The sequence below is a fragment of the Cyprinodon variegatus genome, unplaced genomic scaffold, assembly GCF_000732505.1.
Source record: "Cyprinodon variegatus isolate N-32 unplaced genomic scaffold, C_variegatus-1.0 Scaffold70, whole genome shotgun sequence".
Classification (NCBI taxonomy): domain Eukaryota; kingdom Metazoa; phylum Chordata; class Actinopteri; order Cyprinodontiformes; family Cyprinodontidae; genus Cyprinodon; species Cyprinodon variegatus.
This window is the reverse complement of record NW_015150523.1, coordinates 1,486,047-1,506,443: the sequence shown is the minus strand read 5'-3', so window position 1 is coordinate 1,506,443 and position 20,397 is coordinate 1,486,047. Positions and strand designations below refer to the sequence as shown.

At 38.3% G+C, this 20,397-nt stretch overlaps 1 protein-coding gene across 2 annotated transcripts in view; it reads right to left on the bottom strand.

Moving 5' to 3' along the window:
- Positions 1–20,397, bottom strand: part of cep290 (centrosomal protein 290kDa) — an 81,462-nt gene that overhangs the window by 33,728 nt on the left and 27,337 nt on the right. For both annotated transcript variants that reach the window (XM_015372234.1, XM_015372233.1), the window contains exons 20-35: positions 19,618–19,767; positions 19,403–19,518; positions 19,220–19,322; positions 18,778–19,008; positions 13,008–13,181; positions 10,670–10,781; positions 9,011–9,216; positions 8,579–8,730; positions 8,045–8,156; positions 5,801–6,256; positions 5,562–5,726; positions 5,240–5,347; positions 5,023–5,157; positions 3,743–4,012; positions 748–855; positions 406–605 (exon numbers count right to left, since the gene is read on the bottom strand). In XM_015372234.1, coding sequence (XP_015227720.1) covers positions 406–605; positions 748–855; positions 3,743–4,012; positions 5,023–5,157; positions 5,240–5,347; positions 5,562–5,726; positions 5,801–6,256; positions 8,045–8,156; positions 8,579–8,730; positions 9,011–9,216; positions 10,670–10,781; positions 13,008–13,181; positions 18,778–19,008; positions 19,220–19,322; positions 19,403–19,518; positions 19,618–19,767 — 2,798 coding nt within the window. The remainder of the gene's footprint in view (positions 1–405; positions 606–747; positions 856–3,742; positions 4,013–5,022; positions 5,158–5,239; positions 5,348–5,561; positions 5,727–5,800; positions 6,257–8,044; positions 8,157–8,578; positions 8,731–9,010; positions 9,217–10,669; positions 10,782–13,007; positions 13,182–18,777; positions 19,009–19,219; positions 19,323–19,402; positions 19,519–19,617; positions 19,768–20,397) is intronic.

The window sequence follows — 20,397 nt, the reverse complement described above, 5'->3', positions numbered from 1 at the left end:
TATAAACATGCAACAGCAACATGGTAACCAACCAAACTGAAGCCTTTACCCCACTTTGTTTATCTAAAGTATAAACCCACAAGCAGTCCCTGAAAATCAGCTTTCAAACTTACAACCTTACCCAATAGCTAACGGGTAATTTACTGGGTCAGTGCTATGTGTAAATAAAGCCAGAAATGTTTACCGGGTAAAACTGAACGGACAATTTACTGGCTCCGGACCTACTGTAGCATCATACCAACTCATTTATTCTAATGTCTGACCTTTAATTGTTCTTGCTAACCAGATTTTTGACTTACGTAAAAACTCTTCTTTAGAGGTTTTCTCAACCTTAAAGCTATATCCTTTCCATTACTGCCACCTGCATGTGATACTCCACCTTAGAAGCTTTTAATGAGTGATTACCTTGCTATATCTTGAGTATGTTTCTTAGCCTGTGTTTCCATTGTGATCCTTTGCCGCTCCAGCTCCTCTTTGGTCAGCCTTAACTTCTCAGTGACAGAGCTGAGCGATGCATCCTGCTCCGCCACAGTCTGTTCTAACTCAGCAAGCTGCTCCAGGTGTTTAGATGTTGGGACTCTGATTGTGGGCTTCTTCATTAATTCCTGGAGATAAAGAGTTCAGTTTTAAACCCAACGGCTGCCTTAAATGCTTGAACTATTCCTAATTGCCGTAGAGAATGGATGAATATCTTTTTTTTATAAAGTATTTAAGGCTAATGTGTTTCTACACAAAGATGGAACGCACCATGGCCGTCTGTTTGAACTGATCCAGAGAGTTATCTGTGTTCAAGTCCAGTTTCTTGTGTAATAGTCTCAACTCTTCCTGATGTCTTTTTATCATCTCCTCTTGATCCTAGCATGCAAGTCGATAGATAATTAAACAGAGAAGGGCATAGAATTAGAACATGGTTCAACAAAACAAAAAAGTGTACACATGTAATAAATAATAGCAGTTGTATTTAAAATGCATGCATGTAAACTACTTTCAACACACATTTTGACCGTTTTATGTGTGGATTAAATACCATGGGCCTCCAATATATCACAACCATCAGCTCACGCTCCTTCTCTGCTCTCTTGGTTTTTCTATTCCTGTAAATTCTCTCCTACTTTGAGGGAGGAAACAACCTGGTTAAGAAAACTGCCTGTGATCGCCACTTTCTTTCTGAAATACTGTCTATAAAAACAGTAGGTTTCTTCCCACCTACAGCAAGTAACATTAGCAAATCATCTTTAGGCTAATAGCTGTTTTCTTAAAATAGTTGAAAATTGCACAAAAAACGACAAAAAAAAAAAAAAATCAACACATCAAAAAGAATTAAGCTTAATCGATTAAACTAAAAAATAAGAAATCAACGGATGAATCGGTTATTAAAACAATACGTGCAGCCTTTGTCAGGACTACAATCTATTAAATAATTTCCCTCTCACACACATGCTTTAGACATGCCTTACATGCCTGAGAACCAACCCTCTGTAATCTGATTTTCTTTAACCTCTTACAACTAAATCTTTTATTTGACCTGAAGGAAGAGGTCATACTATTCCCTTTTTTTTCTCCTCACAGTATTAACTAGTTCCATCAACTTGCAGAAGCGTGGGAAGCTTATGTTGTGTTAATAATCCAAATCCAATTCTTCACGCCCCATCACAATAAACCACAAGAGATCTGTTCATATGAAAGATTTTTTTCCTGTAATGAACAAAACCACTTGTTCTAATGAGAATCTGAGTTCTTCAAACAGTGACACCACAGAGGAAGAGTGAATATTAAGACTGATAAAGAGTCCCATAACTTTGAGCAATAATTATTAAGAAGTCTGCTCATTTAAAAAAAATATGTAGTAAAAAGAAAAATCATAAGATCTACTGTTAAAAATTTGTTAAAGACCTCATTAAACAGCTTAGTTTAGTTATGTGTTCTGACAGCAGTAGCAAAATGCCCTAAAATGATAACTATCATTAAATTTGGAACCCCAGATCAGCTAAGCCAACGTTAGCTTCATTCATATTAAGAAAAGTGAGGCTCTACTGAAGTCTGGTTTATAGTTGATGACAGATGTTTGATATGAAATCAGAATTAAACTGTTGGAGAGACGAGCTATTAACCTGAAGATGCTTTGCTAACGTCTTGTCACTACACGATCCGTACCGGAAGCACGACTCGTACTGTTAGTTCTTTTGCGCAAGCCCAACCAGTTATACATCCGGGTGTCCATAAATAATGTAATTATGGTACTAAAATTACTAATTTATATCCTTAACTAACTAAGTAATGGAAATACACATCTTTAAAAAATATTTAATGACTTTTTCTGAGACAATTTCGATGCTTTCTACATTTTCTCCGTTAAACTGCTTTTCTGACATCATCACCGGACATGCTCAGAGCATTGTGGCAAAACATGATTAAACCATGTTTATCTGCATTTTAGTTGTTCCTTTCTTTAGAATACGCACTATATACCATAATGTTAACATGAAAGGAAAACATGAAATTCAAAAAGACTAAATTTATGTTTAAATCCAAAGCTGAAAAAGTTAGCTCCCAGAAGTAGCACAGGATATCATTTCCGGTGGAAATGGAGTACAGAAGAGTGATAATACAGAAAGGATTTTAAGGGATATATTTTCTCTGGAATTACATTATTAAACTTTAACACATAATAGTTTAGTACGCTTACTATTTTTGAGGAGGGAAAAATGTTATTTAGGTCTTTCTTACAAAATAAAATGGAGGGCGAACTGAATGTATATCAGCTGTTGGTAGGGATTGTGCTTCTGGGACGGATCGGGTAGTGACAACAGATACCAGTCGGCCCTGGTACAATTGAAACATATTCCAAAAAAATTACTTTCATGAGGATTTTAGACAAAAAACAGCAGTTAACTTGTAGAAAATGTTTGAATGAAAAGTCATGTAGCTTGACTTGGACATCTGACCAAACTAAATGAGGCTAATCAGTTAGCTACTGAGAAAAGCAAGTAGCTAACTGATTAACTGATGCCCTCGATACCATGATCTTCCAGTTAGTTCACCAAAAAAACACATCGGTAAAACTTCCTCAATCATTAGACACACTAACACTACAGGTGTTCCAAACACAAGGACGCCGCATTATGTTATTATCGTTGTCAGGACCAACAGTACTGTCTTGAGAGGTGGGATTTCCTAAAAGTAGCCAATAACTGGCAGTTTACTTTCCCAGGTCAGTTCCTCCCTCAAAGTGGCAACAGTTGACATGAGCGCACTAAACAGGTCCACAGAGGAGTAGGAGAGAATCTAGAGGAGCATTAAAAACAGAGCAGAGGAGGTGAAATCATGGGCTGCATCTGAATGTCCCCCTCGTTCTCCTCGCACAGCATCATGTTGTCACAGCGACCCGCTGTCGCTACCCAATAGCAGCAACAAATAACAAAGATGGCGCAGGCCCCGTGGAGGGAGGTGGAGTTACGTGACCATTGGGGAGCGAAAAGTAGTGATCATCTATCCGAACGGTCAGTTAACTGAGATCACTATAAAGTCAAATATATAATCCACACTCTATAAAGTGATTGAGAGAATTAGGGGTTAGGGCGAATGTTCGGACACAGTCATGATGGTGATATACTGGGGGCCCTTATGGTAATGAACCTGTATGGATAAAACATTCAAAACCTGTGTGGAGAGTAACTTTTGTGTTTTAAATAAAACTGTTCGTAACACTATTTATCACGACTAGAACGTTTGGCAGTTTTACCTGTCTGGCCTGAGTCAGTTGGTTCTGGTATTTCTTCAGCATATCTTCCTTCTTGACAAGTCGACTTTGGAGATCTTTAATAGTCTGGTGAGCCAGCTTGAGGGCAGGCTGGCTGCCCGGCTGCTCCTCTTCGTTCTTTTTAAGGTCGGCGAGCAGACGCTCTCTGTCGGCGGCCGCTGGAAGCCGAAGACGCAGCTCATTGATCACTCTGTCTCTTGACATGATGTTCTGCTCAGCTTTTAATAAAGATCCCTCATTCTCTTTTAGCTTCTGTTGAAGAAAGAAATTCAGAATAAAAATTCAAAAGTAAACAAAACTGGACATGCAATACTTTGAATACTAAATAAATACTAATACTAAAGATGATCACAACATATGAATGTAGATCCTATTTAGATATTTACTTAAAATAATTACCACCTCAATTGTTTACGCTAGCCTTGCATACAATCATATGAAAAGGTTTGAGCACCCCTATTAATCTTAACTATTTTTATTTCTAAATATTTGGGTTTTTGCAACAGCTATTTCCGTTTGATATATCTAATAACTGATGGACACAGTAATATTCCAGTATTGAATTGAGGTTTATTGGACTAACAGAACATTTGCATTAAAATACAATTTGACAGGTTCAAAAATATGGGCACCTTCATCCAGGATCCAGGAACTCATTAAAAGCTACAGGTAGCGACTAGAGGCTGCGGTTTTTGCAAATGGAGGATCTACGATATATTGATGTCTCTTTTTTGCTGAGGTGCCCATATTTTTACACCTGTCAAATTTTGTTTTAATGCATACTGCACATTTTCTGTTAATAAACCTCAATTAAATACTGAAACATTACTGTGTCCATCAGTTTTTAGATATATCAAACTGAAATTGCTGTTGCAAACACCCAAATATTTAGAAATTAAAATAATTAAGATTAATAAGGGTGCCTAAACTTTTTCATATGACTGTAGATGAAATACACAAATATCTAACATAATTGTTTTTAAAGACCAAATATGTACCACTGAATACCATTTATGCTTTCCTCTAATGAAATTTTACTTTAGCCCACTGCATATTACTCCTTCCTTCCCCCATCTCAAGTTAACCTTCAAGGATAGGACAAACAACCGTGCAGAAAGAGACTACTGGGAGGAAACCTATAGTAAATAACAGGGTCTTAACAGTGACATATTTATGAAACATGGCATTCTTTCTTGTTAGGAAAAAATAAATAGATATTTTAAACAATTGCTGACTGTGTAAGCTGTATATATACTCTTTACCTTTTCCAAACTTTTGCATGTTCCCTGAAGGTCCAATATCGTGCGTACATGCTCTCTGTTTTTACCCAGGGCGATCTCCAACTGATGAGCAAGAGGCAGCGTTGGGTCTGGGAGCGATTCTGCACCTTCATTGAACTAAAAAAACAAAAAACACAATCATAAAAACCTTGGATAAAAATAAAATAAAAATCATTAAAACCCATTAGTACTGATTTACCTTTTCAGCGCTGTTGAGAATCTCTTTCTGCTGCTTCTCATAGTGGTCCAGCTGGCGCTCCAGTTCCACCTCCCGCTGGTCCCATGCGAGTTGGCGTTCTTCTTGAAGCTAATTAGAGTAAAGAGCTTTCGTTCAAACACTTTGAACAACCATGCTCACTATTAAGGCTCATAAATGTGTGCTATCTTTCTCTACCTCAAATTCATTTTGCATTGTAATTTTCAGGTGATATATCAATAAAACATTTTTTTTTCACAGTTCTGAGAAAGTTGGCAGGTTTAGAGAGTTTGTGCTTGGAGACCTATAGAGGGTTTGCTTTTACCGAGTTCAGCTGAACAATGTCCTCCTCCAGCGAGCAAATAGCACGGTCCTGTTCCTCCACGAGTTTCTTGAGGAAGGCGATTTCCTCCTTCTGGACCACCAGCTCCCTACTCTTCCTCAGCTCCTGGAGACGGGCCTCCTCCATCTTCTTATGCCACTCAGTTACCTGTTTCATGTGATGTAGATTTAAGTTGTGCTAATGCAATCCAATAACTGCTCCGTCAACCCCCCATTACTTACCTTCTGGGCACCCTTCACATCCTTCAGGGTTGAGATAAGCTCCTCCAGACCTCGCAGCCTCACTTCCAGCTCCTGAGCTCTTCCTTCAGCTCTCCGCCTCTCCTCCTCTGCTCCTCTTCTCGCCTTCTGCGCTTCAGCTCTGTCCTCCTGGAGTTTCAGCATCGTCAAAGAGAACTTCTCCTGCTGCTGGAGGGGCAGCGCCCCGGCAAACTGCCTGCGTAGGGACTGGATGGTGCGGCGAAGGTGCGTGGCCCGATTACGGCCCTCCTGGCGGGCGAGGAACAGCGCTCGCTCGCTGGCATCCAACCGCTGCTCAGCGCGGAGCTTGTAGGCCTCTAGCTGCTGAATGCGAGAGGTGGCGGCCTCCAGTTTTCCAAGAGCGGCAGCCTCACTGAGCTGCAGGGCCACGATGTGCTGGTGAAGCTTCGCTATCAGGGCTTTCTCATCTGACTGTGACTGAGAAAAAAAAAGGTTTGGAGGGGTTTTCTCTCAAGAAATGTCCAACCAACAGGCCTTCTCTATGATTTCTATGAGTGTAATGCTATTAAAAAGTAGATCAATAACAGCCAACTGCTGCGTCCATTCAGAAAATAAAACGCCCTGCTAAAGTATTGGCACCCTTTTGGTAAAAATCGTACATGATTTCTTTTTATATTTTACCAATAGTGATCTGTTACTGAAGCTTTGTAGGGACAATGCAAGAGGGTGAACATCTTTACTAAAATTTCCATTGCAACAATTACCTCACCGAGCCATTTGTGTTTTGTTTAACACATTTTGCCAAGCTGACAGTTTGATGGGAAAGTTCCATTATATAACAATTTTTCTTTCTTTCTTTCTTGCTTTCTTTCTTTCTTTCTTTCTTTCTATCTTTTTATTTTTTTATTTTTAGCTTTTTCATGAAAACAAAGCTTTTTTTTTTTTTTTTGGTGAATTTCTGTGTTTGCTTCTTTGTCTTCTTTTATAGTGTATCAAGATCAAATCCCAGATTAAAGAGGAGACGTCATGATGTAAGAAAAGTACATTTAAACAATTCCTTCCTTTGATCATGATGAGGAACTTGAGATGCATATCATTGGGAAATACTTTGTTTCACCAAGACATGGATGCAGGAACATATCCCTGACTCCAGCATGTCTCTGCCTTGCCTTTGGAGGATGCAGGCAGACAGGCATGCCCACATTCCACGTTGCCGCTTTTCCTAAGCAGCTACAGGGAAGTTGGTCAGAGTCATTGGGAAGATATAATTAGCCAAATATAAGTAATCTAGGTAGAAAACATGTTAAAAGTTATGGAAAGGTTAAGGAGACCCATTCCTGCTGGGGTTTATAAAACATTGACTCAAATAAGTATGAATTAGTTTCTCTTTATTCACTTCACTGAGTGCGCAGAGAAGAAGTCGAGAATGTGTAGTCAGAGTTGAGCACACAGCAGACCAGTTTTGAGAAAGAACACAAAATGCAAAGTTTGTCTGAAAACTGTCGGGATTACCCAATGTAACACATCCAACCTCAACCACCTACAGCACAACCACCCTGTTGAGTTCAAAGATGTACAAAAGGCTCCATTATGTTCGCACAAACATTACACATAGTGTAAACATCTTTCTTTTTTTGTTCCCCTAAGTTAAAGTTCCATCTCTAATACTAATAGAACTATGACTGTTCAGTGCCTATTAAAGTTTATTGTTTAGTATTTAAAAGGAAACATTTTGAGCAATTAAAAAATGAGGCTACCTTTTCTTCCTAAGCCAGTTACTAAGACAAATACTTCATGTTGCAACCTATTTTACCAAAGAAAAAAGCTGTTTACATAATTCTTTCTAGAAAAGGCATCTGAAAAAGCAGCTAAATTATCAAGTTTGGAAGTTATTGAAAATCATTCCAAATATTTAAATGCTTAAGATCCAACACACAGTTTTTTATTACATGTATATGTCACTTAAACTCATGAATGATTATCAAAATCATTAATGAATAATACATTTATAATATTAATTAATAAATAAAGTAATTATAGCAAAAGAAGTTTAATTATATTTTAAAGTCTAAATGTATAACCTTATATTTTTGTAGGTGTTTTTAAACTTAGGCCTGTGTTATATATGGGGATTTTGAGCCAGTGTCCCACAAATAATGTATTATGGCAACATAAAAGCAGTTAGGACTCTTTTGTTTTTCCTTTATTAACCAATTCTTTTAAATATATAAACGTATAATAATACAAAAACCCGCTCATAGTTACCTGGTAGTCCATTATTTGTCTCCTTAAAGCTTCCACTTCTTTATCTTTAGATTTCTGTTTGGCCTGGAGAGCAGACACCTGAGACAAGGCCACATCAGAGACCTCCTGTAGCCTATGGAGAAGAGGACACATACATTACTTGGTATAAGGTCTCTATATTCAGTCCTAAGACATAACCTTGAAATGAATTTACTACCATGATGATCATTAGTGCAAAGGTGAGCCCTAAACCTGACGTTTGCAATCTGTCTCCAACAGGCACGGCTGCACCAATCTCAATAATTTACAGTTTTAACAGTAATCTTATGAGTGACTGGTACAGTCATGATATCAGTGAATCTATTAATGTTGATTTCCTACCCAGGCATCCAGATTCAGTCAAGATCTTATCTGCGCAAGGATAGCATCAAACACCCTCTCTTGCAGCAATTCATTTCCTTCAACATGGCATGATTCTAAAGGCAGTCTCCAACAACACCTATATTTCACGATAGCAGCAATCAAATGGAAATTATGGGACACCACCCAACGCACTTGGAGACCTCCACGCAAAGCTCGGCCTCTGCCTTCTCCAGCTCTGCAATCCTGGCTCTGTCAGCATCACTAATGGCTCTGCTGGTGCTTCCCGCCAGCTCGTCTCTTAGCTCCCGCTCAATCCGCTGGGCCTCCGCATTCATCTTGGTCAACTAAAGGTTTGATAAAAGTGAGATTTAATAAACAGAGAAAATGAACACAAAGGAGACATAAAACATGAAGCGATGAAACAGTGAAAGGTCTGAGTTCAGCATTAAAGAAGCAGAAGAGGTGACATGGTAAAGTGAACATCTTTCCACACAGACTCTGCAAATCATCAAACAACATGTGCTTATTAGATAATAGGTTCGTGTCCCAGACTATTTGGATTTGATCATATTGAAGAGCTGCCAGACAGAAAGCTAATCTGTGATGTTTTCCTTGGTCGCTCACCTCAGCAAACTTGGACTCCAGCTCTGAGTTACGCTCCTCCACTTGTCTGAGGGAGTTCCTCATGTGTTCATACATTTTGTGTGCATGCTCGGCCCTCTGCCTCTCGTTCAGCTCCTTCATCTCCAAAGCCGTGATTCGTCTTGCAGACGATATCACCTCATTGTTGATTGATGCCTTGTCTGCCTTGGCCATGCCAGTTTCAGTGCCTGAAAAAACAAAACAGATTTTGGGGAGTCGGAATCAATAGATGGATTGCATAAGCTCTATAGTTTCAAACATGACCCAAAATTACCCCAAACACTTTTAATGGACATTACCTTAACTTTACTCAGTGAGTTTTTTCACATCTGGTTACAGTCGCCGAGAGGAATGTAATAGTAAAAATGTGGGACTACGATAAGTGATTCAAAAATGTTCCTAGAGACAAAAATCTGCAGTGTTCTGGGGATTTAGAACCAGATTACTTATGGGGTTAATTTTTTTCCCAATATTGTTTAAAGCAAAGAACACATTTTGGGGTGACAGTGGCGTCGGATATAGGAGTTTGCCCAGCAACCGAAGGGTTGTCTGTTCAAACTCTGAGTCACCTCAGCTGGCTCCTTTCGATGTTACGGAGCAACAACTCTACTCAGATCTCCTGACCGTCGGTGAACGTAGATCTTATCTGTTTACAGACTTCATGTTTTCAAATCTCATTTTTTCCAAATATATTTTTTCCATTTTTCTTTAGAGTCTTAATATTTTCTTTTTTTCACTTATCTTTTTCTGATTAAGTTTTATTAATTAAATTGTCAAATTGCATTTCACAGATCACATTCTCCTCACTTCATGCCCAATACAAACACTCCCTCTTGACAATGACCAATAAACAATAATGTTGCTACAATCATGCTGAACAATAGAAATGCGTCTCCATAAAGCTCAATCTAAAATAATGGGAATTTGAAAAAAAAAGAAATGTTGAGAAAAGAGTAAATTTAGTGTCAAAATATGGTATTTTGTGGATAAGGTTTTCAAAGTTTAACTTTTTGTAGCACATTTTTACAAAACCTGTTCTTAGCTTGCAAGAATATTGGATATTACGAAACCTCAATTTTACAAATGTCTGCTTTGTTTCTGTTAACTCCTTTAAATTCTGGTTGTAAAGATAAACTTAAATGTCTACCAGAATTAATGGCTTTACACATTTTATTGCAGTCAAGAATGCTATGAACTGAATGAGTCCATGTTAGAAAAGAGGGCCGATTCTAATGGTGCTCACTACTCTCATATTTCCATAAAGAATCTCTTTATAACTGCATTGGTTTGACAAAAATGTCTTAACAACCCAAGCGCTGACATTATTATAATAGAGGTTGCATGCAGGGCAACAGAGGACATCAGAGAGGCTGTAATGGAACTGATGCAAACACTGCAACCTTTCTGTGTGGGAAACCTACGTGTAAGCAGTGGCCACACTGAGTGGCATCACTTAAACCCTGCATCAGTTTGGTTTATGACAGCGACATCCTCAAATGCAATCCTTACGATGCTTTCTTTGTTAATATCTCTTGTTTGTTCTGGACTGAATGTCTAAACTGGTTTATAGGTCAAGTAATAGTCAGATTCTAATCAAACAAAACATACAATATGCATTTTTTTTTGGTTTATTTTACTTACCGACTGAACCTACGTTATCCCATGCTTGTTCCATGGTATTGAGTTTTTCCTTTGTGATCTCCAGTTCTTTGTTAATGGCAGAGATTTGCTCTCGAAGAGACTCATTTTCGCTCTAAAATTTAAAACAAAATGATGAATAAACACAAAGAAAGTTCAGCAGGCAACTGTGCAAAAGACAGTGACCCAGCAGCGGCCACTTAGAGGTTTTTTAATCAGTTTTAAAGATATTTAAGACTTTCACCATTTATTGACACCCTTTTGAATACTTCCTGGTAAGTTATCTATATACTATATTCATCTATTAGTAAGACTGTTTATAATGGTATTCATCTCTATACTCATTCAATAGAAACACATGTCCTGTATTTATTTTAACCATTATTTATCCTGCACTTGCTGCTATTACACTTCTGGTTAGACCTAAACTACATTTCGTTGCCTTGTACCTGTACCTGTGCAATGACAATAAAGTTTAATCTAATCTAATATTGATCTGGACAGCATCGGTTGCAGCATACAGTAGCATGATTGTGGATAAAATGGTTCAATAGGACTGGAAAACAAATACAAGTTTTTGCTCTGACCGTATAAAGCGAGTTTTGCTTCCTAATTGTTGAAAGCTAAGAACGTGTTGTGTAAATGCAAATTTAAAAGAAAAAAACAATCCAGAAATAAAAACTTTTAAATATATTTTAGGTAAAAGGTTTTTAGAGTAACCTTCTTTTCTTTTTTCTTAAAGTTTAATTTATTTTTCATATTGTACATTATAATTTATGTTTTACAGATGTTATATGTATTTTATTTTTCAAATTTATTTTTTCAGATTTGGTTTTATAAATGGCCTACGACAATGGCGACCTGTCCAGGGTGTTTCCTGCCTCTCACCCATTTTTTTATTTTTTTTCTTATTCAAATTCCTGTTTAAAAAGTGTGTCCCTTGCCAGAAACATAATGGAACAAAATTCACTCTACCAGATTTTCCACACAATAAGCCGCTTCTTTTTTCCCACACTTTGAAGCATACACCTTACACAAAGGTGCAACTTTTATTTGGAATTTTCCTAACCACTAGGGGGCAGAGGTCAAAGTTGAAAATCAAAGAAGAAAGGGCTAATTTTCATTTAGCACAAGCTAACAGCAGGCATGATGGAGAACAAATGTTTTGAATTCACAAACATTGCAGCGAGCCAACAAGCTAATGGAAGCTAGCATTCTTCTTCCTCCCTACTCTATGACTGATACTGTATGTAGAGCTCCCCCTAAAGGTTTGGTGTGGGATAGTTCAGTAGATATTAGCTTACAGCTTGCAGGTTATATATATATATAATTCCAGTTGTAAAAAAACAAAAAACTTTACGGCTGCGGCTTATAATAAGGTTTGTTCTATAGTCAGGAAAAAATGGTATGTGAAAACACAAAAAGCTTGTGCAAGTTTAAATTGGTTTCAAATGCCACAATTTTCTCCCAATAGTTATCTGCCACAGAGCGAGCTTTTAACTCGACCTCAAGGTATTTATTAACATTAGAGAGCTTCTAGTTTCACTCTAGGTCTCAAAGTTCCTCTTGGCAGAATTGATACCTGGTTGGTTCACAATGACCATGGTTTACGCTGAATCCAAGAATTCTTGATGGGGTTTAGCCATTAAAGAAACTTAAAGTCTGCTTTATCCATTCCAGCTCCTGTGTTCAGATCTAAACCCTATTGGAACATCCAAAGTTACAAAGTTTAGCTGTTGACGTTAAGCAACAAAGCATAGCTTTTAGCCACCAGGGGGGATTTTACCCCACCGAAGGCTGCTGGCAACATTGCATCGTAAAAATTTACCGTAACAGCCACCCTTTATGTTTTCAGAAGACTTAGAAGTTATGGAGTTACATGTGCAAAAAGGCCCCAATCACTCCTCTAGATTAAATCCTAGATCAGACAACAAAAAATATGATGCTCTAAGTTTACATAGGTGAGTTATGTATCGACACGAACCAAGTGTTGTATATAGGGGTGTCCAGCTTTTTCATGTCTGATACTATACCAACATTGCAGCTTTAAGTAGTTGCCTGAAATCCTTGTTGACCCAAAACAATATTAGAAGGAATCAAACACACTTTTATTACTTATTTTGCAGTGTTACACACACAAAAAAAATGATCAAGTGATATTATTGAAACGGGTAACAACAGTCTTACATGAACTTTAAACAGGAACAGATAGAAGAAGCATTTAGTGACTCCAATAGCTGAAGACTGGGATGAACCACAACTTCAACACAGTCATGCATTTATTGAAATGGTCACTTTTGTTTAAAGAGTAAATAATGGAGTTTGTAATGTGTCTTATTACCTCTAAATGCTCCATTTTGGTGGCTCTCTGTATCAGGAGGCTGTCCTTCTGGAGCACGTCTCTGTATTTGACTGTCAGCTCTGTGTATTGCTTATTGGCCCTCTCCAGTTCTGATGCTGGCACACTGTCATCCAAGGCCTTTTGGAGGGCACCTATCTTATAGGCCGCCATTTCCTTTAAATAAAAAAAACAAGAGGGTGATATTAAAAAGACTACGTGGCAGTAAGAAGAATTTTACCAGAGATTTTTTTTCTGTAATTCCCAAAATTGTTGATCATCTGAGTGTGTCTGCAACTCCAATTAATGGAATGGTAATAACTAGAACATTGTATAACAATGAAAACAATTTATTGTAGATATTGATGATATTTATCCATTTTCAAAGACTCATTGTCTTTCAACTGAAAGCTAAACGAGGATTTTCTCTGGCCTGTTTCTGTTAAAATGGAAAATTACTTTTATTTGTGGAGTGACGGCCTAGTGGTCATAGAGCTCGAACAGAGTTCGAATAGAGTTCGAACCCCACTCCAACCGACTGGCTCTCCTAGCAAAGAGCTCCCTGGGTGCCCCCACAATGGCAGCCCATGCTCCTCAAGGGGATGGGTTAAATGCATGAGGTAAATTTCTCTAATGCGAGATCAATAAAGTTCAACTATTATTATTTATCTCTATTTAGAAGATACCAAGATGACTGTTCTTCTCCATCACAAAACATAAAAACTAGTTTTACAAAGAGTGTGAATTCTGTATTTTGTAATCTTCTGTGTTTGTATATTGATGTGAATAATTAATCACTTAAATTTTTTTGTTATTTATGGTTAATAAATGGACAGTAAGTTCAAATAGTTAGGATATTCCACTGGCAGTATCAATGCTGGCACATTTAGAGGGTAGCTGCTTGTTTCAGAAGTAGAGGACAACAAATCCACCCCACCCCCCTCCCCACCAAGTACGTAGGAAGTACGTAGGAACTGAAATTAAACCCAAAAGGATTTCTTGTACACATAGATGTCAAGTGGACAAATTTCTGAAAACACTGACTGTTAGGAGTAAAAGCTTTCCTTTGAACTGGGATACATGAAAAAAAAAACTATGCTGACTTTTTCTTCCCTTTGTGAAAAAATGCAACACGTTTGATTTAAAGTTAGATTTGGCTTTATTGCAGCATCATTGGCTTTTTGTTAAAAACAACCTTTTTTTATTTCAGTGCAGCACTGAGGCATGCAAAGCGGACAGGAACTGCGTCAGGGAATAACATACCAGATAAAAACGGCTGGACCTGAATTAAAAAATCAAAAAAGCTAAATAAATTATTACAGTTTAAAGCTGACATTGTTCAGTTGAAACTGTTTTCCTATGTAATTTTGAAGTATTTATTGAGTTATAAAATTGAAAAATCTGAATTATTTGTATTTTTTTTCTCTTTAAAAAGTCATTTTACTGTCCTTGATTGAGAGAAATATTGAGAAATTAATAAAAATCAGGCTGTCCTTGAAAAAGTAGCAAGAAACCGTGGTCCTAGTTATCAAAACATTCGAACAAATTAACAGATTTTGTTTGTTTTACAATAATTGGTCATTTCTTTAAATAAGCAAGCAACTGAACAATTACTTAATGGTAAAGTTTAATTTCTTAATCTTAATTCTTTATGGTTTAGCTTGAATTTTTCAAGGGAAAATAAATCTATATGTGTGTAGAGCAAAATAAGTTCCTTAAAAAAATAAATGGGGCTGACATTGACATGAATCTGCTTTTTAATTACTGACAATTCACTGAGAAGTAAATCTATCTTAGGCTGATCTGGAATAAATATGCAAATTTATATTTACATAAGTAGTTGTTGATAAATATACCGTGTTACAATGACACAATTGGAAACAATATTGTTTTACAACAATATTAATGATTAAAGTGATAGAGGATATAGATTACAGGATTTAAACTACTATACTAAAATTTTATGTTGTTGTTTCTTCAACAGGACATATGATAATAAAAGGGGGTGGGTATAAAAGAGGAAAAAAAAACTAAACTCATGAGGATCCATATAGATGCTGTCCTTTTTTCCATCTGGAACTGTCCTTTTGGATTTTGGGTCGGTAATTGAGAGAAGAATAAATAAACAACCTAAATAAAATACTAAGTTATGAATAAACCAGTAAAGTGAATAGCAATATTTCTAAAATACACTACACTTCATCCCCCATTAGCACACAAAACCAACTATAAGGAACATCACTAAAATCCCGTGAGCAAAGATCTGACAGATTTCTCTCAGAAAAGCAGTCTAGCATCTCCTATTTGACTGGAGCCATCAGTGCCTCATCGGGGGAGTCTGATGGTTGAGAATGACTAAAACAGAGTGCTCGGAAGATGACAAAACAAAGGTTACCTCAAGAGGGCTGGTGAAAATTAATCAAAATACTGGCTATCAAGATGAATCAGAGAAAGATATTGCACATATCGCAGAGGAGTATTGAATAAAAAGGAGCCAAAGTAACTTCAAATTCTGACTTCGAGGAAAACATGTCTTCTCTTTTGGATTAAAAGTTAGATTTATGGTGTTTTCAGGGAGGAGGATGCACGCAAATCCTTCCTGCAAACTAAAACAGAAAAACACTGGTCTTGATAAGATGAAGAGTAAAAACTTTGGCACAGATGGTTTCTTTCATGATGGTGCGGAAGAAACAGAAAAGGCTGACTGCAATAACAGAATAACACTCTGGTTTTTTTTTTATGTGAGCCTCAAAATGTTCTAAACAGCATCGTGTGACCAATAAAAGCTGCCGAAAGGAATAGTTTTCGTTTAAGCGATGACATCGTACACAGATTTACGTGCTTGATACTTTAGTTTTATGAAACCGATTAAAACAAGATGGGGCTGTGAGAAGACATTGTCAAGTGTTCAATCCAGTAGACCCTCGGTTAGATGACAACTTATTTACTTTAAAATGATATATGGACTTGTCAAAAAATATATACTGCTAAAAAAATAAAAAGGGAAAATGTCAGCAACAGAATATAACTTTGATTAAATCAAAGTTCCATGAAATCAAACTGCCCACTTGATTTCACAATCAATGTCACATGCTGTTGTGCAAATGGAATAGAAAACAGGTGGGAATTATTGGCAATAAGGAAGACACACTCAGTAAAGGAGTATTTGCAGGTGGGGACCCGAGACCACTTCTTAGTGTTTATGCTTTCTGGCTGATCTTTTTTTGTTACTTTTGAATGTTGGTGGTGCTTCGACATTTGTGGTAGCTTGAGTCGGACTCTACATCACACAAGTGGCTCAGGCAGTGCAACTCCTGTAGGATGGCACATCAATGCCGGTTGTGGCCAGAAGGTTTGCTGTATCTGTCAGCGTAGTGTCCAGAGGCTGGAAGAGCTACCAGGAGACAGGCCAGTACACCAGCAGACGTGGAGGAGACTGTAGAGCAACAAACCAGCTGTAGAACTGCTACCTCCGCCTTTGTGCAAAGAGAAACAGGAGGAGCCCTGCCAGAGGCCTGCAAAATGAGCTCTGGCAGGCCACAAATGTGCATTTGTCTCCACAAACTGTTAAAAACTGACTCCATTAGGATTGTATTAGGGCTTGAGATTTACAGATGGGGTTGTGCTCACAGCCCAGCACCATGCCGGATGCTTGTCCTTTACAGGAGAACACCAGGATTGGAAAATTCGCCACTTGCCCTGTGCTCTTCACTAGCGCTGGGTAAAAAAATATATTTAATCAATTTTGAATTGATTCCTTTACATTTTTGCAAAATCGATGTTTAGGGAATGAGATCGATTCGTTTTATAGTGACGCGCATGATGTTCACATTCAAATGAGCAGGAAAGATCGCTTAAAATACTTCAAGCCAGACAGCTGCAAATATAGCCAATAGGTTGATTGAAGACATTAACAAATGGAGGCTGACCAGCAAACACCCTGTAGTAGTTAAAGACAACGCTGCAAATATGGTTTATGCAGTGGAGATAATGCAGCTCATGCATGTCTGCTGTGTCCCCGCTGTGTCACGTCTGCTTGCTCGAGTGAGGCTTCACTTTTTCACTTTTCACAAACAAGTTTGCACTTTTGAGACAGTTTTGTTCACATCTCAAGTTTAAACTGTCCGATTATCAAGTTTGGACTTTGTATTTAATATGACAGGAAAAAATAAAATACATCAGTATTTTCCAACACATTTGAGCCACTTTCATTATTGTAAAAACGGATCGAAATTAATCGTTTAGAACTGTATAAATCAAAATCGAATCGATTCAGGACTTTGACGAAAACACCCAGCCCTACTCTTCACAGATGAAAGCAGGTTCACACTGAGAACATGTGACAGGTGTGACAGAGTCTGGAGACACAGTGGAGCGATCTGCTGCCTACAACATCCTTCAGCATGACCCGTTTGGCAGTGGATCAGTAATGGTGTGGATGGCATGTATTTGGAGGGCCACACAGACCTCCATGTGTTCACCAGAGGTAGCATGTCTGCCATCAGGTACCGAGATTAGATCCTCAGAACCCTTATGAGACCACATGCTGGTGTGGTTGGCCCTGGTTTTCTCCTAATGGTGGACAATGCCAGACCTCATGTTGCTGGAGTGTGTCAGTAGTTCCTGCAAGGTGAAGGCATTAAAGCTATGGAGGGGCCCTGTGTTCCCCAGACCTCAATGTGACCGAGAACATGTGGGACATCATGTCTTGATCCGTCCACCAACGCAGACTGTCAAGCAGTGGGTGGATGCTTTAGATCAGGTCTGCGACAAGAACCATCAGGAGACCTTCTGCCACCTCATAAGTAGCATGCCTAGGAGGCATGTGGAGGCCACACACAATACTGAGCCTCATTTTGACATGTTTTAAGGAAATTACATCATTAAGTCAAACTGTTGACTGTTATTTTCTGTGCTGAAATAGTAAATGATTAGATAGGATACCATTTTTCACCAAGTGTTCGTTTCATTCACATTGTGAGCTTTGCAATGTAGTTGCTCACAGAGAAATTGGTCTGTTGGTGAAAAGACAAAACAACTGGGCACTGCCCTATGGAAAGCATAGTTATGACATTTTTCATCTCAGAAACTAGGTCTCATTTGAAATCTGGTTAGTCTAAGACTGAGATGACACATACATAAAGGCATAAATGAGAGGGCTGTAGGGTGGGGCAGTGGGTAGCGCTGTTGCCTTGCAGCAAGAAGGTTCTAGGTTCGATTCTTTGCCCGGGGTCTTTCGGCATGAAGTTTGCATGTTCTCCCTGTGCATGCGTTTGTTCTCTCTGGGCATTCCGGCTTCCTCCCACAGTCCAAAAACATTGTCTAATTGTCTTTCTTCGGTGTGAGTGTGCATGATTGTGTGTCTTTGTGTGTCTATGTGTTGCCGTGCAATAGACTGATGACCTGTCCAGGGTGTACCCCGCCTCTCACCTGTTGAATGCCGGAAATAGGCACCGGCCCCACCGCGACCCTGACAAGGACTAAGCAGGAGAAAATGGAAAAAAAAAAAGCTTGAAACATGCTCAGGTTCTTTTGCTAGTTTGTTTTTTCTCCAATCTCGTTTGTAAGGGCTGATAGTATCAACAGTTGTTTTCATTAGAACAGTGACAGCGACATTAAGAAGGGGGCAGGACCATGCAGCAGGGAGTTCAAAAATACAACCCAACATGTGTATCCCGTTTTTGTTCACGGTTTTTTTCCAAATAAATTTAAATATATAAATAAAAAAAGAAACATGCAAACCTGAAAAAAATGAAAATAATAATAGGGCTACCTTGTATCTCTGCAGATAACCCATCCTTTGGATGACAGCGGCCTGCATCTGGCCGCTCTCATCCCTCATCTTGCTGTTCTCCTTGCGAAGCAGCTGTTCCTGCTCCAACAGAGTAGAGTATCGCCGGGTCAGTTTCTTCTCATTAACTTTCAGGACAGTCAGCTTACGGGACGCCTCGCTCAGCTGTCTCTTGATTTCTTCTGGATCTTTGTGAAGTGTTTCTAACAGATCCTAATGGATAAAATACACTGGTATTAAATCTGCATTAATACATTTTTTTTAAATGCACACGGAGAGAGGTTTTGGTGCATGTGTTTAGATTAAACTGGTAGTATGAGTATTTCTTACATATGTAAATGACTTTATTCCCAAAAAATTTAAATAAGCTCATTGATCAATACTGCATCTTTTGAAAAATTTAATTTTTATTTGTCTGACTTACGTTAAACTGTTGAATTTTCACATCATCCACTTGCTTTTGCTCCTCCAGCTTATTCTTCATGTCTGTGAATGTCTGTTTCTCTTTCTGCCACTCTGCCTTCTCACTAAAAAACAAAAAAGAATGACATTTTTTACCATTTCACTAAAATGGTTTGGATTCTGAATCTCGTTTTAGCTAACCCACCTTATATATTCCTTATAGAGGAGTCCCTGTTGATGGCTTATGACGGCAAACTTCTCTTTGTATTCTTTCAGAGTTTCTGCAAGTTTCTTGCTTTTTTCCTCCCTGTTTTTCAGCTCCTAACAAGAGCAGAGATATGTTGCAGGATTCTTAAAATTGTGCTCTAATTTAATTTAAAACCAGTTAAATTTTAACCTTAAGTAGAAAGCAAGTCTGACCTGAAGCAGTCGAATAGCATACTCATTCAAGGAGCTAATGATCTCTGCGCTGCTGGGCCCCAGGCCCTCAGGGAGGGTCAGAGGTCGAGGGAGGACTCCACCACCGTCTGACGTCCTGAGCAGCTCCAGCTCATTTTGGAGCTGACTTATCTGAGAGGTGAAGGTGACAAACAAATCTTAGCAGTCAAACTCTCAACTAGGCATCAACTTTTATTTTGAAAGTCACAAAAGTTGACTTCAGCGCACAGAAACAGGGGAGAATATAGAGGAGCATAAAAAGCAAGAGAGCAGAGGAGCATGGAGTCATGGTAGTGATATATTGGGGGCCTCATGGTATAACATCTGCATGCATAAAACATTCAAAATGCCTGTCAAGAGTAGTTTGCACACGTGTGTTCTAAATAAAACTGCTTGTTTCAGTATTTATTGAGGAGTTCCTGCAGCCCGATGACAGCAAACGTCACTACATGCTAATCCAGGAGGAATAGATTCTGCAAAATGGCTCGATGCAATAAGCTGGTTCTTCCTGGATAGAAAACCTTTCACCAATCTATCTCTATGACTGAATTGTCTCTAAAGTACCTTGGGAAGATAGGTGCTGTAATCTGGTGCAATGGATATAAACTGAAATTAATTATTCCAGAAAGTTGTTTGTATGAGACCTTTCTTCTATTTCTATAATATTTTAAACTATATTTTCAAATATGAGACCAGTTTGAACACTCATCTCATGCTTTGCTTTCTTGGTTATAAAAATGGGGAAAACACTTTTGTGAGCTC